Here is a 21386-nt window from a genome sequence, read left to right as displayed (position 1 = left end):
TTAAATGCAAATACAAGGATTTCAGTATGATTAAGTTTCTCTGAGATGTTTTCAACTGGAATTACTTGTGAATAGACAGGAAGAGATGAATGGGAGAAAAGGAAATACCTATAGTTTGGTAGGTTGACTTATCCACTTAATCAAGAGTAGATGAAAATGGGGTGTCTGGGTGGCTCAGTCAGTTAAGTGTCCGGCTGTTGACTTTGCCTCAGGTCAGGAGCTCAGGGTCATGAGACCCACATCAGGTTCCACACTGGGCATGGAGCCTGCTTAATAGTCTCAATCTCTCTCCCTTTGCCACTCCCCACCCCTTGCTTGCACACACATGCTCACTCTAAAAAAAATTTTTTTAACTGGATGAAATGAGGACTTTGGACGGTATTATTCCCTACTTTCCCACACCTTCTAGAAAGGAACCTTTATGGACTATTTTTTTCCTTTTTTAAGATTTTTATTTATTTATTCATTAAAGACACAGAGAGAGAGAGACACAGGCAGAGGGAGAAGCATGCTCCATGCAGGGAGCCCCATGCGGGACTCGATCCCAGGTCTCCAGGATCAGGCCCTGGGCCGAAGGCTGCTGAGCCACCCGGGCTGCCCCATGGACTATATATTTCTTGAAGGCAAGCTCCATGTTCTATTACTACCACTTATCCATGCCAGCCTAGAAGTTGGCTGCCACATGCTCCCAGGGACCATGTTGTCCTCTTCCTAGCCTGTGATTTGACTGGGTCTGGCTAAGGACCCAGGGAGAACTGCATTGCCCCCCTCCTGGACCTTAAGGCATTTTGCAACTCTCAAGTCCTTTTGCCTCTTTCTTATTGTACCTGCCCTCAACTGATTCTCCTATGATATCCCCAAGGATTAGGCAGAAAGCTAGTGTTACTTGCAGCACTGATGTGGTTGAAAAGTTCTACCAACTACTGCCTCTGTGGGCTTGCTGTGTTCATTTGTAAAATGGGGCCATTGGAGTATATCCTCTCTCAGGCCCTTTCTAACTCACTTACCATTCCAAGTATATGACCTAAATCCCTTAGTAATTTGTTGAATATAATGGTGAGCACTTCTAGGTCCTCAATACATCTAATACCTCCATTTCTCATACAGGACACCATTCTGTAGGAGGTAAGTTCTCTGCAGCCCAACCATCTCCTTCCTTGTTGTATCTAGCTAGGACATACAAGTTGATCTCTTCAAAGATGAAAATTACCATGGCTGTATCCAGAAGTATGTTGAAGCACCATGACATTCAGAATGTATGCCTATTACCTAGTCTATAAAAAGAGGTTAGACATTGTAGGAGAGAGAAACAATTGTTGATGTAACAAAATATTACCCAACTATGATTAAAAGGAATCCTAGAGGATAATGGAGAAGCCCATGCTAACCAGTCAAGATGTTCTTACCTACTGAGCTCAGTGAAAAGAAACAAAGAAATATGGAACCATAAATGTATATTGGCAACAGTCTGTTATAAGCTGTCCATTTTCTCTCCCATACGTATAGTCTCCTATTTCTACAACTCTGTCACTACTATCATCACCCAATAGTTTTGTGGGAAAGGGAAAGAGTCCAGGTAAGACAGCCAGCCAAGCACTTCAGTCCTAGGAGCAAGCAGAATGTATGTACCCCATTTACCAAGGAGAACCAACAGAGAAAATAATTTTCCATAATCCTTACCAACATACACCTTGCCAAAATAGCACAAGATCAAGCCCTACCCAACACTGAGTACAAATTAGCTGGACTCGGTTCTGTGATACTCTTTCCAGACCTTGTGGTTAAATTCTAATAAGCTTCTTAGGAAAAACAAGAGGCCTGAGGAATGGATTCCTGGACAGAGCCAGTAGGAGAAATACTTGATGGGGTTTGGAATTCAAGAAGAAACAATGATGAGAGAGACTCAGATGGGAATGGAAACGACTGTATCTTTGCTAGACTCCAACTCTTGTGCTTTTTTTTTTTCAGATTAGTGAAATTAAGATATGCTACTAAATGGCAAGTATACAGACTCACTGAATTAGTGAGTGCTTTACTTGGGATAAAGGATGAATTTGAAGGGTAGTTTAGCCAAATGCTAAGTAGAAATTTTTTTGTAAGTGTACATAATCAACCCAGTGAAAATTCTGTAACTAGAATTTCTGAATATAGAATTGCCTTAGCTCACTTTGGGAGAATGATCTTTAACTACTGATGTTGGGATCACAAATATCAATAATAAGTAAATGTAAAATGACCATGATTTTTCTTAAAAGAGCATCTCACCGGGACACCTAGGTGGCTCAGTAGTTGAGCATTTGCCTTTGGCTCTGGGCATGATCCTGGAGTCCCACAGGGAGCCCGCTTCTCCCTCTGCCTATGTCTCTGCCTCTCTGTGTCTCTCAGGAATAAATAAATAAAACCTTTAAAAAATTAAAGGAGTATTTCAGCAACTATGGGATTCCAACAAGGTTGTAAATATATTCAAAGTATTAATGGCCAAGCTTGAGTTGAACTACAACGTTCAGTGACTTCCTTTAAAGCCATATCCTAGGGGTACCTGGTGTCTCAGTTGGTTGGGTGTCTAATTCTTGATATCAGCTCAGGTTGTGGTCTCAGAGTCATGAGATGGAGCCCTGTGTCAGGCTCTGTGCTAGACATGAAGCCAGCTTACAATTCTCTCTCCCTCTCTCTGCCCCTCCCCCTACTTGCCCATGCTTTTCTCTCTCTCTCTCTCTTTCTCTCTCTCTAAAAATAATTAAACAAACTGAATTCTAAATGATTACCAAAAGATAGGGCTTAAATTCTTTTGCTATTGCCATTTTCACATTTCTTCATCCACTGTTTGACCACTCCATTCAAACTACTCGAGGTACAAAAAGGAAAACTACACCACGATAAGAAAGTACTTAATCATTTGGTAGCTGCACTGTGGAACTAGGGTTGTCCATGGCCCTCATAAATTTCAATGCTTTACTCATCTTATGTAACCAAAGTGTTACAAAACCTATACGTGGTGGATCTAGAAAGAGCCAATTGTTCTAGCATCTAGCATCTTTATTTTTTTTAAGATTTTATTTATTTATTTGAGAAAAAGAGAGAGTGTGCAAACAGGGTGAACTACAGGCAGAGGGAGATGCAGGGAACCCTGCATGGGGCTCAATCTCAGGACCCAGGGATCATGACCTGAGCTGCAGGCAGACACTTAACCGAATGAGCCACCCAGGCACACCACCCCCACCCCCATGTTCTGGCATCTCTACTGCTGTGTTTACCCAATAAAGCACTGTTTTCGAACACATCCCATATTTTCATATTTGAAAGAATTACCCAAGCATTTCTTTTTATTTTTAAAGATTTTATTTATTATTTATTTGAGAGAGACAGAGAGAAAGCATGAGTAGGGGGGAGGAGGCAGAGGGAGAGGGAGAAGCAGACCCTGAGATCATGACCTGAGCCAAAGGCAAATGCTTAACCAACTGAGCCACCGAGGCACCCCCCCCCCAAGCATTTTTTCTTTTCTTTTTTTTAAGATTTTATTTATTCATAAGAGACGAGGAGAGAGAGAGAGAGAGAGAGAGAGAGAGAGAGAGAGAGGCAGAGACACAGGCAGAGGGAGGGAGAAGCAGGCTCTATGCAGGGAGCCTGATATGGGACTCGATCCCAGGTCTCCAGGATCAGGCCTGGGTTGAAGGTGGCGCTAAACCGCTGAGCCACCTGGGCTGCCCTCTTTTCTTTTCTTTTCTTTTCTTTTCTTTTCTTTTCTTTTCTTTTCTTTTTTTTTTAAGATTTTCTCTTCAGATTGCATAAATCTTTCTCCTTTTAAAAGATTTTATTTATTTATTTAAGAAAGACACAGAGAGAGAGGCAGAGGCATAGGCAGAGGGAGAAGTAGGCTCTCCATGGGGAGCCTGATGCAGGACTCAATTCTAGGACCCTGGGTTCATGACCTGAGCCAAAGTCAGATGCTCAACCACTGAGCCACCCAGGTGACCCCTACCCAAGCATTTCTTAAATTAATCTTCACTCAAGAAGTAAGGCTATAAAGTATACAAGAGCACCATTCTTCTTCTTCCATTTCAACCTTTCAAAGTATGCAATTAAATATGAATATTGAGCAGTCCGGGTGGCTCAGCGGTTTAGCGCCTCCCTTCAGCCCAGGGCGTGATCCTGGAAACCTGGGATGGATTCCCACGTCGGGCTCCCTGCATGGAGCCTGCTTCTCCCTCTGCCTGTGTCTCTGCCTCTCTTTCTCTCTGGGTCTCTCATGAATAAATAAATAAAATCTTTTAAAAAATAATAAAAATAAATATGAATATTAATTTTACCCATGTTTTCTGTCGGCATCCATTTCCCTCTTTAGATTCTGTAGCCTCAAACTTGGAAAAGAAAAGGTTTGAAGCTCTCTGACCTCCGAGGAAATAATAATGAGAAACTAAGAATCTAGTTGTTCATCAAGTCCCAGCTAATTTATTTATACCAGATGTACCAGTTCATTTATTATACTTCAGAATAATACAAGTTAGCCTTCATTATCTGAAACCTCTTTTAAAACTCCTATTTTTCAAATAGTATATTGGAGTAGGCAAATCATTTTCATGGAAAATCTATTTTTGAATCCTGATCTACACCTCATCTTTAAAGGAAGAAAGCTTTGACAGGACAACTAGAGGAACCTCAGTCATCCTCGGTGGGCCAGAGGCCTCTCAGAAGAATAGTGAACCATCATTCTCCCATCATTGAGGTTGATTCTTCAAGCACCGTGCCTGATGACATGGCTAACTGTGGTTCATACACAGAGGTTATTTTTAGAGGCAAGAATTTTCATTTCCCCAAAGTATAACCACAAGAGGTCTATTTTGAATGAATCAGATTCATACACTAGGACAATAGTAAAAGCTCTGACCATGCCTGTGTAACCTCAGTTCCCTGAGGAAATACGTAATATCTTGGTACAGCCTTACTCTGGGCCCCTTGCCCTCTGTCATGGCCCTCATCTGGCTGAGGCAGTTCCTCTGGAAACCAGGCAGTGCTGTGGGGGTTCACAGGTGTCTTCCAAGTAAGTTTTCCTTACAGACACAGTTCTCTTTTGTCCTTGTGGCTTTTCACAGTGATTTTAAAACTGACGTTAAGACAAGTCATTCTTCTTCAACAGTGGCAGTCACCACAGTCAGATGCTTTCAGAGGCAAGGTAGGCTTGGTGGCCTGCAGGGACACCCTACTACATCTGCATTCTGCTGCCACAACTGGCAGGGCTGCCTGAGCTGGCCCCCTTCTCCAGGGTAGGCCAGCCTTGGCTCCAGCCTTATAACTGGAACTGTTGTTTGCGGGACTTTGGGCCCCTTAAACTGAAATTCAGTTTCTTAAGGCCAGAGATCTTAAAGGAGGAAGGACATCAGCTGACAAATCTAGCAAACAGAATATCCACCCAGGATTGGAAGAGGCTCACTGGGTGGCCTCGGGAACCCCATCTGGCCACTTTAGTGCTTTGGTTGGCCACATCCCTTTGGGTTAGTTGGTTCATTTGCCTTAGAAGATCAATTTTCTGCCTTCCTCTTTGACATCACCCCACTTTTTAAAAAGTAGGCTCCATGCCCACTGTGGGGCTCAAATTCATGACCCTGTGATGAAGAACCCTCTGTTTCATGACTGAGCTAGCTGGGCACCCCTGACTTCACCTCGCTCTATCAGAAGAGGAGGCTCCCTCGACTGGAGCAGACTGTGGGACCTGCTTTTCAAGGTTGGCCTCGTAAAGTGAATGCTGGTAGTCAGTCAGTGTGTCTATCTGTACATCTGTCTAGCCTCAGGGTACCCAAGGGACCCTGGCAGGAACCAGCTATTTCTGCACCAGAGCAATAGCAATGGCAGATCAGACCAGGGTTGCAGAGATGGAGATTGGGAGAGATCCTAAGTTGGGGAGTCAATTGCTTATTTATTCTGTTAACCCATTGGCTCATTTATTCTTTCAGTTACCAAGCATTTCCTGAGTACCTACCATCCCTCAGGCACTGAGGCCCAGGACCATGCCCCTTCCCAGTTAATGATGGAGTACAGAAGCTCTCATCTCTGACCCCACTCCAAACCCTGGGAACCTCACAGCAGCTATCCTTAAACAGCTGTCATGCTAAGAATGGCTACCTTGTTTCACATCTCTCTCCACAACAATTCCTTGATTTGTAAAATGAAGCTAATAATACTTGCCTTGCTGCCTCAGGGGGTCCTGGATGGATCAACTGAGAAAACAGATATGGAAGTCCTTTTAATTAGAAAAACAATAAAATGCTGATTGTAATGACACATTAAGAGTTTTTGAGGGCCTACAGTGTTCCACGAACGCACTCTACCCAGGCTGTACCTAAATGTCAACTAATACCAATAACTCAGAATTCGTCCCCTTTAGAGATTCAGATTTTAGAAATATATAGGTTCAATATATACCCACTGTGTGAACACTTACTGTGTGCTAGATGCTTAGCTCAAGGCTTCACGTGGATTACTTCATTTAATCCCCACAGCAAAGCACTGTGGGAGATGGGTACAGGTATTATTACACCCACTTTATAGATGAGAAACATAAGGCTTTGAGGAGTTAAAGAACAACTTGTTTATAGCAACAAAGCTAGTAAATGAGAGAATCTGCATTTAAATCCAAGTTTTCTGCATCTAAATTATGAGCTTTTAACCACCATGCTATACTTCCTCTTGGGAAAAAAAAACTCTCTACAGGTCTAAGGTATTGGTAATATTATCCTAAATTTTTTATTTTAAAGCTGTGGACACCTTCCTAAAACTTGCAGAGAACCATTTATTTCTACCATGGAGAGGGAGCCCCACCAAAATGGTTTTTGTTCTATCTCAAGTTTGCTTCTTTCACATCCTGATTTGTTTTACTAGCTAGACATTTATTTAATTGGGAGGACTTATTTGCACAAGTTTCACTGCCACATTAACAAACATAAAGTAAAAATTGGGGGAGCTGGAAGTGGTAGAGAAAGGGTGTGCTGTAAGGGGCGGACGTGGAAGCAGTGCCCAGACAAGAGCATAGCTGGGTGTGGGTGGCCTTCTTACTGATTCCATATGGAAGCACAGCTTCGAACAGGTCCCCTTGCTCTTCATCGCTAACATCTCTGCGTGCACCCTTCATGCACAGACCCTTATCTTACAGGGAACCTCCAGATGGGTTTCCTCATTGGTGGCACAATCATGTAGCATGCAGTGCTCATATAGAAGGGTTTCCTCAGACTCTTAAAAAACTTCCCGCCAGCCTTCTTTCTGGTACCTCCGTGTCTGGCCATGGAGTGTTACTTGTTTTGCCTTCCAAGGCATTTTTAATAAGTTGTTCATGTCTGCTTCTGTGGATGCTACTGCTGCTCCTTCCCCTCCTCCTCTGCTTCCTCTTCAAGATCATCATTATCCTGAGCAGCAGAGTTAACATGTTCGAGAACTTGTTACCTTGCCAAGCAATGTGCGAAACACCTCACACACAGTCATCTATTTATTTGTTCATTCATCTATTTAATGAATATTTATCAAGCACCCACTTGGTACTAGACACTGTGCTCTATACACAGTGGTGATCAAAACAGACCATTATCCCTTCTGTTAGAGTATTGGAGGTGCAACAGGGGAATTAATACTTACAAATTGTTGCAAGTTCTATGACAGAAGGTTACCCAAGACTATGAAAGGTGAGCGAGTAGCATTATCCTCTGTTTGACAGGTAAGGAAACAGAAGCTCTGAGAGATTAAATAACTTGCCCAAAGTAACACAGCTAGTAAGTAGGCCGAGTAGAGATTCAAATCCATGCTGGTCAGATTCCAAAGCTCACACGCTTTAACTGCTATACTTTATTGCCTCTCCAATGTGTGAAGTGCAGATATAGCCATTAATTCTAGCCCTCCGTGTTTGGGTTCTGGCTTCATCTCAAATGTGTGGAGTTGCAATTGTTTCCAATTAGTTGTGGCTGTGGTTTGGTGCATTTGTTCAAAGAAAGTGTGCACGCAAAACAGGGGTCACGTGCCCTAAGTCTTGTGGATGTGCACAATGTATAAATAATAATGGCATTCCAGAAAAGCTGGGATTCATTGGGATCACTGCATTTGTTTCCCATTAGCTTATGCTACTCAAATGCAAACAGTAAAGCATGTGTTTACATTGCTGTAGACATGGAAAGCCGGGCCCCCAAAGCGTTCCTTGCAGGTTGTATAAAGCTGAGCATCCAAATAGTTCAAAAACAGTTTTGTAAGCCCAGCTTAATAGCTTTAAAATGTAACCTGGATTCCAGATATTGAAAAACCGCCCAGAGAGAGGTATGTAAGTGGCCCAAGGAGACAAGTCCAGCTAAAGCCTCAAACTATGTACCAAGCCCCATAGTTGCAGTTCTCTATTTTGTTTCTTATCCTTTATTTTTTAAAAGCTAAAGAGCTTAAAGTCAAGAAAACTCTTACCATGTTACAACAGTAATGGAATTTTTCATTCTATTCTAACCAGCTGTCTGAAGCTTTTCAAAACAAACCTGTTTATGATGAGATGGTTTGGTTATTTAAGGCACAGTAGATGGCAAGGCTGGGAAAAACAAGTGGGAGGCATCCCATGCCATTATTGCTCCTCTCCCCAGGTCTCCCACCCAATACCAAAGGGCTCTCCCATCAAGCTCTTGTTTGTGGCTATAGCATCTGAGAAGGTGGGATTGAACTGGAAACCATCTCAGGTAAAGGCAGTGGAGATGACAAACATGTGAAATGAAGGACCCCTTAGCTGATGCCTTTCCCTAGCACAGCATGTTTTTCTTAAAGAGCTCTGGGCTTGGAAGCAGAAGCCTTTGTTTTTATTTATTTAAAATTTTTATTTGTGTGTGTGTTTGTTTTTAAAGTAATCTCTATGACACAATGTGGGGCTCAGACTCACAGCCCCGAGACTGTGTTGCACACCCCCCTGGCTGAGCCAGCTTGGCACCCCAGAAGCCCTTCTTTTTAATGAGGCCTCCATCACCTACTCACTTGACCAGTCACTTGACCAGTGACTCGGTCAAGCCGTGTCCTCTCTCTGAGGCTCAGTGTCCTCCCTTGACATGGAAGATAGGGATAGCAATCTTCCTTGTTACACAAATTGGCAGTGAGGATTCGAGGATTCTGTGAGAGAACATATGTTAAGCCCTAACACAATGTGTGGCTGATAAGGTTCATATCTTTGTAATCAAGATAATTTCAAGAGGCATGTTATTTATACCATATAGACAGATCAAGAGTTGCTGCTTTCACTGGTCTAATTTCAGCATATTTGATCCCCCTAAGAACAACAAGTATGTTCTTTGATCTTAGTTCTCCTGCCAACCAGGCACGAAAAGAACTTTGGCCAAATCATATCATCCCATGCCACGGTGTTCATTGTTATCCTGGTTATGGTTTTTAAGAACACGAAATTACTATATTCTAGGAAGCCATTTTTTTTCTCTCTCTCTATACTGTGGTTCTAATTTTCTTAACTAATTATTCCAAGCTTTTTGGTTCCTCTTATCACACAGCCCTGGGTACCTGTTCTAAAGCTAACTTTAAATATTCCACTTTCTAATCAAACAGTCACTCACCTTTACACAAGGGTATTTTCATTAACTCCAAAGACAAAAGGTCATGATGTCCATACTTAAGCAAAAAGGAAATCATCAGATTGAATTTACTTTTTAAAGAAAAATGGTTTGAAGAGCACGTATTAAGGACTCGGACACACATGAGGCTGAGGTGACTCTTTAACAAATGTGATTTCAAAGGGTTTCTGGGAAGTGGAGGGACACTTGGAGCAGCCTCTCTTAATGTGTGAACTGTGATTCACTCATGGCAAGATGGTGGGGGACAGATCTAGTTAAAAATGCAGATCTGTGCTCTACCTCAGGCCTACTAGATAAGCAGCTCCTTGGATGGGGCCCCGGGAGCCTGAGTTTTTAACAAGCATCCTAGGTGATTCTTACAGACGTTGAAGACTCACTCCCATGGTGCATAAAAATGTATGTACTCATTTTCTTAATGTTTACTTTTTTTTACTTTTTTTTAAAGTTTTCATTTACATTCCAGTCAGTTGATGTACAGTATAATATTAGTTTCAGGTGTACAATATAGTGATTCAATACTTCCATACCACACCTGGTGCTCATCACAAGTGCCCTGCTTAATCCCCATCACCTATTTAACCCAGACCCCCAACCACATCCCCTCTGATAACAGTCTGTTCTCCATAGTTAAGTGTCTGTTTCTTGGTTTGCCTCCCCCTCTCTTTTTCCCTTTGCTTGTTTGTTTTGTTTTTTAAATTCTACACATGACTGAAATCATATAGTATTTGTCTTTCTCTAGCCGACCCATTTCACCCAGCATAATATTCTCAAAATAAAAAGCTTCTGCACAATGAAGGAAACAATCAACAAAGCTTAGAGGCAGCCTATGGGATGAGAGAAAATATTTAATTTTTTAAAGTAGTCTCTACTCCCAACACAGGTCTTAAACTCATGACTGAGATCAAGAGTTGCCTGTTCTACCCACTGAGCTAGGCAGGCACCCCTAAAAAATGTATATTCCCTTTGACCTGATAATCCTACTAATGGGAAACTAAGGAAATAATCCAGAATATGGAAAGAGTAATGTGAATGCTCCTGATGCTACATCGTTATTTATAAGAACAAAAGAACGAGAAGTGGTGTCAATATTAACTATTGGAGCATAGTTAAGTGAATTTCAGCAGATTCCTTACAGGCACCTTGTACATGTTTTATCAATTTTAAAGCATCACAACAATTCCTTGAGGTGGGCATAATTCCCCCCATTTTACAGATGAATACACTGAGGTTTAGGGATAATAAGCAGTGAAGTTATTAAGTGGGGAGAAAAGCCAACGAAGGGGAAAAACCAGGATTCTAACCCAAGTCAGTCTGATTCTAAAATCCAAATTCACCTATGTAAAAAGAAAGGCATTACAAAGAAGCCTTACCTTTGAAAACACAAATGTTGTTTATTAGAGTTTGGGAATTGGGAATCTTTCCTTATTTCTCTTTCCTTTCACCTTTCTATGTTATATTGATACTTAAATAATTAAAATAGTAGATCATAAAATCAAAATTGCTTGTATATTTAAGCAAATGTGATGGTCTAATGTGGCTCAACTTGAGTTACAAGGAGGGTAGGAGCTGTAAAAAGAAAACAAGCTGGCTATGAAAAAGGTCTGTATGCTTCCCCCTGCTAAGGCCTGCCAAGCAATGAGTAGCAGAAATGTCAGGCTTATGAAATGATTATGGGAGCAGTGGAGTAAAATAAAATAATCAGACCTGTGTTTCAAGAAGATAAGTTTACATTGATAATCATTATTTGGAGCCCTGGCCTTTAAAAAGCTAACAGAGGGATGCATGGGGGGCTCAGTCGGTTAAGTGTCTGTCTTTGGCTCAGGTCATGATCTCAGGGTCCTGGGATCAAGTCCTGAATCAGGCTCTCTGCTCAGTGGGGAGTCTGCTTCTCCATCTCCCTCTAACCCCCCCACCACCACTTGTTCTCATTCTCTCTTTCTCTCTCTCTATATATATCAAATAAATACAATTAAAAAAAAATAAAAAGCTAACATAATAGTGTCCTTTTACCTTTGCACAGTTGCAGTATCATACCCAATGTGGTTTATCCAAGGAACGATCATTGCTAATTGAGAATAGTGTCCTTTGAAATGGCAAACAATTAATCAAAAGTCTCAGGCACCTAAAGTTAACTGATTTGTGTGCAAGGTTCTCATAACTTTCTTTTTATAAAGTGAGTGTTCAGTGTGGAAGACACTGTAAAGTGTGAGAGAGGGAACAAGGAGGTCAACATTGTGAATTGCAATTAGCCAATTGGATTTCTGTGCCAAATTCCAGGCTGTACTCAATCCACAGTTCTCACTGGCAGTTCCTCATCTCTAACACATGACCCTTCCTTCAACACTCTGGAGCTTCGACTCTTCTTTAGGACGTTTGCCTTAACAATAGTTTTCTGGGTTTGGACTTGTATTGTCAAGGTGTGTGGGTGGGTTAGGCTCATCAGCAGATGTCAGTGTAAAATGGTTCCAACACACACTATAATCCTTCAATGTTGAAACTGTCTCCAAAATGGGAGCCATTTAAAACTAAAGAAGTAATCTCATTGGCAAAATTTTAGAGGTTTTTTTTTATTGTATTTAAAAAAATTGAACAACCAGGGAATACTGGGGCATCATACTGGAGTTTGGAAAATGGTCTCTCAAAGATTAACCATAGATCTTAGTCACAGTTGTCCAAAAGGGTTTGGCTATTCATTCACAGGTTCTTCTATAGTTAATCTGTGCTTTGGCTTTCTCATTTTAATGAGGCTGTGGAAGTAGCTTTGGAAGAATTAAATAGGGGCACCTGGGTGGCTCAGTGGTTGAGCATCTGCCTTTGTCTCAGGTCTTGATCCCAGGATCCTGGGATTGAGTCCTGCATTGGGCTCCCTGCAGGGAGCCTGCTTCTCCCTCTGCCTATGTCTCTTCCTCTCTCTGTGTATCTCTCATGAATAAATAAATAAAATCTTTTTTTTAAAAAAAGAAAGAATTAAAGATACCATGCCACTATATTTTGCTTCCACTCAATAGCACATTTACTAAGTATCTGCCATGTGCCAGACACTACCTTAAATGCAGTGAGGTTCAAAGATAAATAAGACTCAGCCCCTGGACAGCTCACAGTCTAGTGGTAGAGCAAAGTCACATGTACACATAAATAATACCAGGTTGCATCTACAAAGTGCTATTTAGGAGGTACAGATGAAGGAAGTGCTGGTGGAAGAAGGGAAAGGAGAGCCACGTGACCATCTGTGAGAGCCAAGAAGGCTTTATTAAGGAAGCAGCGTTTAAACTTGGCTTGAAAGGATGGAGTGCTTTCAGTAGACAGCAATGAAAACAACTCATACTGGGTGCTCAATTAATATTTGCTGATGAGACTAATGACAGGAGCAGATAGGAGACGTGCTTGAGAAATAGTAAGTTGTCTATATCTAACCGCCAGTTCCCCTTATGTGAACAGTTCTTATTCAGGTAATCATGACATATATGAAGGATGTACTTTTGAAAATTAACCTAAAAATGCTTATGTCAATAGCAGTTTTCTCATACAAAATAATGGAAAATTACATTTGGTCAAACTGAAGTGATATTATAGCCTAGATTAGCAGTGTTCGAAGAATGGTGTATGGACCCTGGGAATCCATGAAACCTAATGACCCACAAGGTCAAAATTACTTACACAACAGTACCAGGGTGTTGGTTTGCCTTTTTCACTGTGTTGATATTTGCACCAGTGGTGCAAAAGCAATGGTGAGTACGACTGTCAGCAACACATCAAAGCAGTGACTGCAAACTGTACCAGCAGTCATTGTATTCTTCACTGCCGTATAGTTGCAAGAGAATAAAAGTTTCACTTAAGAATATCATGACTGGCCATTAAAAAAAAAAGAATTATTAAAAAAAAAAAAGAATTATCATGGCTGGGGTTCCTGGCTGGCTCAGGCAGTAGAGAATGCAACTCTTAATCTTGAGGTCATGAGTTTGAGCCCCACGTTGGGTGTAGAGATTACTTTTTAAAAAAGTTATGGCCAAAACAGTAATAATGATTAGTTTATTAAACTATAAGTCCTGAGCATCCTTTTAAAAACTATTCTGTGTGTATGGGGCACCTGGATGGCGTCATCAGTTAAGTGTCTGGCTCTTAGTTTTGGCTCAGGTCATGATCTCAGAGTTCTGGGATCAAGTCTTGCATAGGGCTCCATGCTATGCATGAAGTCTTCCTGAGATTCTCTCTCCCTCTCCTTCAACCCCCCCCCCCCAACTTGGGCTCTCTCTCCCTCTATATCTAAAATAAATAAATAAATCTTACAAAAATATTCTGTGTAATGAAATGTGAAGTACACTTACAGTATTTCTGCTGCAAACCGTGCAGACATAGATCTCAGGGAAAAGCACTTGTAAGATTATTTAAGCTATGAGCTAAACTGGCCTCATTTTCATGCAATGCCATTTTTACTTGACATAATGACTGACAAACTATGGTTATTCAGACTCAAGTATTTGCTAGACATTTTCTTTGAAAGGAATAAAGAGAGCCCATCAGTTAAAGGAAAAACTGATAGTATTTGTTGCCAGTGATAAAATTTAAACTTTCTTTTTTTTAAAATGATTTTATTTATTTATTCATAGAGACACACACAGAGAGAGAGAGAGAGACAGAGGCACAGGCAGAGGGAGAAGCAGGCTCCATGCAGGCAGCCTGATGTGGGACTTGATCCAGGGTCCCCAGGATCAAACCCCGGGCTGCAGGCGGCGCTAAACCGCTGCGCCACCGGGGCTGCCCTAAAATTTAAACTTTCAAGAGAAAAATTTTGAAACACTTGTATCTGCCACCATGAGCTTGCGAGCTTCCCAACACTTAGACATTTTCTAATTAGGTTGGAGGTGATGTAATGAATGGATGTGATTTTTTAATGTATCATATAATGAAAGATATTGACATTCAGAAGACCTGTATAGCTCAGTGAACCAGTATTTTTGGATGACCATGCATGATGATATAAAATGGCTAAAAGGTCCATTCAAAGTTCAGAGCACACCAATGAATTTTAATGTAACAGAACATGAAAAGTTTATTCATGTGGTTTCATATTCGACATTGCAACTAACTTTCCCCACTTACTGAGTTTTTATGAAGTGTCACCAAAAAATATCCACAGTTATCTGAAAAAGCTACTAAGATACTTCCCTCTTTTCCTACTACATATCTGTGAGACACTAGATTCTGTACAAATATTTAAATCAAAGCAACATATAACAACAGATTGGATGGAGAAGCATATATGATGATCCAGCTACCATATTAACCTGGACTTTAAAGAGATTTGCAAAAATGTATAACAATGCCACCCTTCCTTCTAACTATTTTATATCAGGGGAAAATATATTTCTTTTTCATTAGAAAATGTTATTTATGTTAACACATCATGGCTTTATTATGGTTAAGTGTAAACAAGTTATTAAGTATTTTTTATATTTCTCAGTTATAATTTCTAAGATGGTAAATGTCAATAGATATAAACAACTTCTTGTATAAACAGAAGTTCTCTTGGATTTTGAATATGAGTGTAAAGGGGCCCTGAGACCAAAAATTTGAGAATCATTAGGGTAGCTTATCCTAGCCTATGCATCTATATTGTACATTTAGATGTGTAGGATAAGTTGGGATAGGGAGGGTCAGAGAAGGGATGCATTAGAGCAGGAGGATAGAGATGGTTCTAGAGTAGGAGACGGTAGGTGGCTTGGCTTTTCCCACACCATTAGAGGTTGTTGGACTTTTCTTTCTTTGCTCAAAAAAAAAAAAAACCCATAGTCCCATTTCTCTATGATATCTAGCTTGTTCCAAGTAGATCTTGATGTAGGAGTTAAATCACAAGTGGATAACATAAAAGTATACTTTGCAGTGACAATGAACATGGATAATAGAAACCACAGAAACCAGGATATGTCTGTATATGCATTTTTTCTGGATACCTCTCATGCAATCACCAAAATCTCACTTTTGGTAGATCCAGCATCTTTTTTGGCCAATATTTGTATAAGTATGAGGTGGGCCTGACTTTTATGACTGAAAATGAGTGGTGGGGCAGGAATAGAGGACCCTGGAATACAGCCTTGGTGAGAGATGCAAGGAAAAGTAAAATGGGGCCTAAGAGCCGCCCTCAGAGATGATTTGTGCTGTGGGTTGGGCTTCCGGGTCAGTGGAGAAATTGGAGGAGGTGAGAGTCACCATCAAATTATAAAGGCATTGACTAGGGCACAGGGTGGCTCAGTGGTTGAGCATCTACCTTTGGCTTAGGTTGTGATCCTGGAGTCCTGGGATTGAGTCCTGCATCAGGCTCCCCACAGAGAGTCTGCTTCTCCCTCTGCCTGTATCTCTGCCCCTCTGTCTGTGTCTCTCATGAATAAATAAATAAAATAAAATCTTAAAAAATGAGTTGACTACATAACTGAAAAGCCAGACACAGAGGTGTAAAACAAACATGCCTCTTGGTAGGCATATTATTTACAATAAAGCAAAATGAATTTCAAACCAGCTTATGGAAATTGTGAAAGAGGGAGAGATTTTTAAAGTTTTTCTAGTGACCAAGGCATGGTACATTGGCAATTAATTGTAAGTATGTATTTAAAATGTGTGTAGGGATGCCTGGGTGGCTTGGGATGCCTGGGTGGCTCAGCGGTTGAGCATCTGCCTTTCGCTCAGGGTGTGATCCCGGGATCTGGGATCGAGTCCCACATCGGGCTCCCTGCGAGGAGTCTGCTTCTCCCTCTGCCTCTCTCTGTGTCCCTCATGAATAAATAAATAAATCTTTAATAAAATAAAATAAAATGTGTGTAAAATGCCATCGGTAATCTCTTCATCTGGTGGGAAGCATTTGTTGTAATATAATGGAAATATAATTGTAGGAGGCTTCTGTAGGGCTCTTTCCTGATCTTGGTGTCCTCCCAGCCTATAAATATGCTTTGTCACATCTTAAGCTTCTCATCAGTGAGTTCTCCTACCATGGAGGCTTTAAGGAACTTAAATACCGTGGTATAGAAGGTCTAATGTAGTAGACACTAGCTACTGGGTGGTGGGAGTAACATGAAGGAGTAGGGAATCATGTCAGATGCTATGGAATGTTCTAGAAGTATAAAATTCTAAAGAATATAAGCAGCTGGGGCACCTGGGTAGCTCAGTTGGCTAGTTGCAGCTCAGGTCATAGTGATCTCAGTGTCATGGGATCCAGCCCCACTTTGGGCTCCGGGCTTAGCACAGAGTCTGTTTGAGGTTCTCTCCCTTTCCCACTCCCTCTGCCCTTCCCTGCTAAAATAAATAAACAAACAAGTAAACATTTTTTAAAAAGAATATGAGGCACCTGGGTGGCTCAGTCAGTCAAGTGACCAATTCTTGATTTCAGCCAGGTAGTGATCTCAGGGTCATGAGATGGATGCCCATCTGGCTCTATGCTCAGCGCAGAATCTGTTTGGGACTCTTCCTCCTCTCTCTCCCTCTGCCCCTCCCCCCAGCTTTCTCTCAAATAAATAAATTTTTTAAAAAAGAATATAAGCAGTTTATACTTATCTACATTTGAAAATGGTTTTTAAAAGCTTCTGTGCAGTTCATTCAGCAGTTTTCAATGCCTCCTGTTTGTAAGACAGTTTCAGACCTCCCTGAGAAATCTTAACATACTGCTACATTTCTGGTCCTTTCTTTCAGCTCCTGAGAACCATGTCTGTGCCCAAAGGTAGAGTTCTGGATAAAAACCTTGACGAGGAGGGGCTTGAAAGTGGCGACTGTGGCGACGATGAAGACGAGTGCATCGGGGGCTCCGGGGATGGCACGATGAAAGTGAGGAACCAGCTCCGCTTCCTTGCAGGTGTGTGTGTGAGCCAGCTGGCATCCAAGCCAAAATAGCTATGCTTGCGGATTCAACACCGGTTGACTCTGCTCTCTGTAACCTTCTGAAAGTCCCCACAACCTACAATGCCATCAACTTTGCAAAGAAATACTATACTCTAGAAAAAAAAGTTTTCAGGTACTCCTCTTTTCCTCCCATCTCCGGACCTAGGTAGATTAAAAGGGTAACGTCCTGTTTTTATTTTTTATTGTCTAAAACAGTCAGACCAAATCAGGTGACCCTGTTTCCCATTGGATATTTCCTTGGTTCTTCTCAGTTATGAAAAGCAATGCAATCTTGGGAGTCTTGTGAAAACTCACAATGGGGTAACTTTAAAAGGAAGCATAAACATACTGCCCTTGTTTCTATCTTCATACCATTGCCCGCATTTATTTCCATATTAGATCCCACTCTTCTGTCCTTTCCTAAATTACACCCATCCCTCCACTGTATGTTAACTGTCCTGGAATCAAAATGTTAAATTTGCGTTTTAAGTGTGATAAAGTGAACAAAATAGCTTTGGGGGTAGAGCAAACTTGCATTTGCATTCTGGCTCTCTTCCTCCTGAGTCTTCACTCCCTTGTCCATCAAATGGGGATCAATACCCCAACTTCACAGGACTATTGCAGGATTACATTAAGGGGGAAAGTTTGTAAAGCATCTAGCCTGGTACTAGCACATATTCAGTGCTCCATAATTGTTAGTTTCCTGGAATGAAATCTTTCACACGCATCCCCATCCTCTCTGAATTACTACCACAAATTTTGCCAATGCTTTCAAGAAATAGTCTTCAGTGGCTCCCAAGTTCCATTCCTAGGGCATAATGTGATCACTCAGAGGCTGGCACCTTATAATCAGTAAAAATAATATAAGCCAATGTTCACTGGACATTAACCAATACTACAAGTGCTGTGCTGGAACTTTGCTTGCATTGTCTCATATCATTTTCACTGTGAACAAGGGGTTGTTACTATTCCTACATTACAGATGAGAAAACTAATGCTGGAAAAGGTAATTTGCTTAAGGTTGTGCAGTCACTAAGGGTAGAGTCAGGATTCAGAACCACACAGTGAGATTTCAGAGACTACTCCTTGAATAACTCTACTTTGATTCTTCCTTCTCTGCTCATCTAGACTTTTGTAAAAAGGCTGAAATCTGTTCTGCTCTTCGCTATCTAGAAAAGCTTCCAGTCATCTAAAGGTTGCCCAGATGATTCACCAAAATATTAACAGGCTCCAGCATTAATCCTTGGGATACACCACTTTTCATACTTCTCCAAAAATGTCCCTGCCTAGCCCTCCTCTCACTTTTCTGCCTATAAGCCACTTCCTGGTCCATTGCAAAACACCACTCCACGATGCCATGGTGACTTAACTTTTTTCAGCAGTGTTTGGTAGGGGACCTTGTCAAGGGCCTTTTCAAAACCTAAATAGATTATATTCACTGGTTTCCCTTTGTCCACTAGCACATTTAGCCTCTCAAAGAATTCTGGTCAATTAGTTAGGCATGATTAACCCTAAGTGCTTTGTAAACTGTAAAACACCTACACAAATGGTGGGTAATTTAATTTACAGGAAAAATGATGCCTTACTCCCAATAGGTTACACTTGTGTAACATGTTCAGTGATCCTACTGGGCTGGAGCTCCTTCAGTCTCCTTTGAAATGCTTCTCATGGAGAGGAGACTTGTTGGCAATCTGCCAGGCTCGCGGCACAATAGCTCTTTGGAACGGCAGGCTATATACTTTGGTCAGCTGTTACACAATTTTACCCCAAATCTGGGTAGATGCCATCTGGTCCCAGTGATTCATCAACATCCACTTAGTCAACCAGACTTGGAACACCGTGTGCGTTTACTGCCATCTCACTTAGAACTTCCACATTTTTTCCTCCAAAACACAACTTGGGAATAAAAAATAAAAAACAAAACAAAACAAAAAAAACACCAGGCTCAGAGGAGGTTCAGACCCTCTTTTATCTCCCTCTTGTCCCAGAACAGACCTTTTACACCATAACCAATGAGTGGTCCTACTGGCTGGCTGCCCTGGCTCACTTCTTGCAGGACACCTCTATTCCTGACTTTGCTTCTAACTCCCATGTGTCCTAGGGCAAGCCCCTTCCTCCTTTGGAAAGTCAGTGTCTCCATCTGCAAAACCAAGAGAATGCCCAATCCTCATGGGCCATTCTAGTGCTGGCAATCTGTAATCATGTTCATTGATTTGGCTTTAGTCCCTGGCAGGGTGCTTATTGGAGTCTGGGGGACATCATCTTTAGAGTTTTCTTCTGACCTTGTAGGTTCCCCTTTGTTTTTCTCTGTTACATAAGATTGTGGCAATTCAATAACATCATCATAATAATAGTGAAATCATCCATTCAAAGCATTTGGCAAGGTGCCTAGCACCTGGTAAGCACTCAAAAAATGCCACCTACTAGTACACCAACTGGTCTGTTACTGCTACTGCTGACCTCTGGAAGCTCAAAAAGCCTGCAGATGTAGCTTAGAATTAGCTTGTTGTATTAGTTTAAGACCAGGTAACCAACATTCAGCAGTATCCTCAGTACCTCTTGCTACTCCAGGTGGGACCCGTGGACCAGTAATGTCTGTATCATCTGGGAGTTGCTAGAAATACAGACTCTCAGGGCCCACCTCGAGACCTACTGAATCATAGGTCAGGTTAACAAGATCCCTAGGTGTTTGCAACCCTTACCGCCTTCCAATTGAGCACTTATGGCATTTAGGTTTCAAACTTGAAGCATCTAAGAAGCCACTAAGCTGGCCCACAATGAGCCAAGTGTTGCAGGAAGTACAAAAGAGGCCTGAGGCCCAGTCACCCATAGGATAGATTAAGACACTTGGGTTCCAGTTCTAGCACATTTACTCACAGTGAGACCTTTAGCAGGTTATGTAGTGCTCTGAGCCTCAGTTTCTCCAGCTGTAATGTGGGGGATACGCATCCTCCCCAACCTCAATGAGTGGTGGAAAACAAAGGTGACAATGAGTGTAAAAGTGCTTTACAACCTGTTGAGTTCTACAGATATTTATGACAATTGGGGGACTGCTATTATTAATCCCAAACCTCTGAAGCTCTTTGGCTTTCTCAGCATCCCTAGCTCGGCACATATTTTCTGCAAAGATAGAATTTAGCCCATGAGTTAGAAAATGCTTTTGCACTGAACACCGTGTTCAGACTCCCTCCCAAAGACAGACCATCCGCGGTGGAGCTGGTGCAATAAATGGACCGTCTTGTTGCCCGGCTGCCATCAGCATCGTTCCCAGTTACCCGCCTTGTCAAAGCTCTTATTGTACGCTGTTTGGGAACCTGGCTACTCCCGGCGCTTTGGCTGTGGCTGATTCCTGAGAAGCTTTGCAAGCTCTGGCCAGGTGTCCCTAGCCAAGACATGATGACTAAGCATCTTAAGCATCTGTCCCTCTCCGCCAAGTCCTGACTCTCACCCACATGGAAAACCACGCACACATGTGCCTGTACTCATATAGGTGCATGCCCGCACATGCACACACGCACGCACACACACCTGCTCTTGGAAACACAATTGAAACAGGCTCACAAAGCAACCCAGTAAGAAACACCCATCTCAGAGATACCTGTTACCACTCCCTCACCCCCTGCCTCCCTGGGCTTGTTCTTGCTCCAGCTTGCACTATTCTGTGGGTATAGCCTGAATAATCTGGTGAGCCTAAGGTCTCTATCACTGCAAGTCAGAAAAATAAAATATGGGGCACCTGGGTGGCTCAGGGGTTGAGCATCTGCCTTCGGCTCAGGTCATGATCCTGAGGTCCTAGGATCAAGTCCTGCATCGGGCTCCCCATGGGGAGCCTGCTTCTCCCTCTGTGTCTCTGCCTCTCTCTGTGTGTCTCTCATGAATAAATAAATAAAATCCAAAAAGAAAAAAAAAAGACAATATTAACTCAAGCTGGGTCAAAGA

The 21386-nt window shown here is 41.8% G+C and overlaps 1 protein-coding gene across 1 annotated transcript in view; it reads left to right on the top strand.

Annotated features, from left to right (window-relative positions):
- Window positions 1–21386, top strand: part of GPC3 (glypican 3) — a 432449-nt gene that overhangs the window by 358483 nt on the left and 52580 nt on the right. Inside the window, exon 7 of the mRNA XM_025983185.2 lies at window positions 17262–17421. Within this exon, the coding sequence (XP_025838970.1) occupies window positions 17262–17421 (160 nt within the window). The remainder of the gene's footprint in view (window positions 1–17261; window positions 17422–21386) is intronic.

Source organism: Vulpes vulpes, chromosome X (genome assembly GCF_048418805.1).
Source record: "Vulpes vulpes isolate BD-2025 chromosome X, VulVul3, whole genome shotgun sequence".
Taxonomy (NCBI): domain Eukaryota; kingdom Metazoa; phylum Chordata; class Mammalia; order Carnivora; family Canidae; genus Vulpes; species Vulpes vulpes.
The sequence above is the reverse complement of the archived record's forward strand: the minus strand, read 5'-3'. Positions and strand labels throughout refer to the sequence as shown.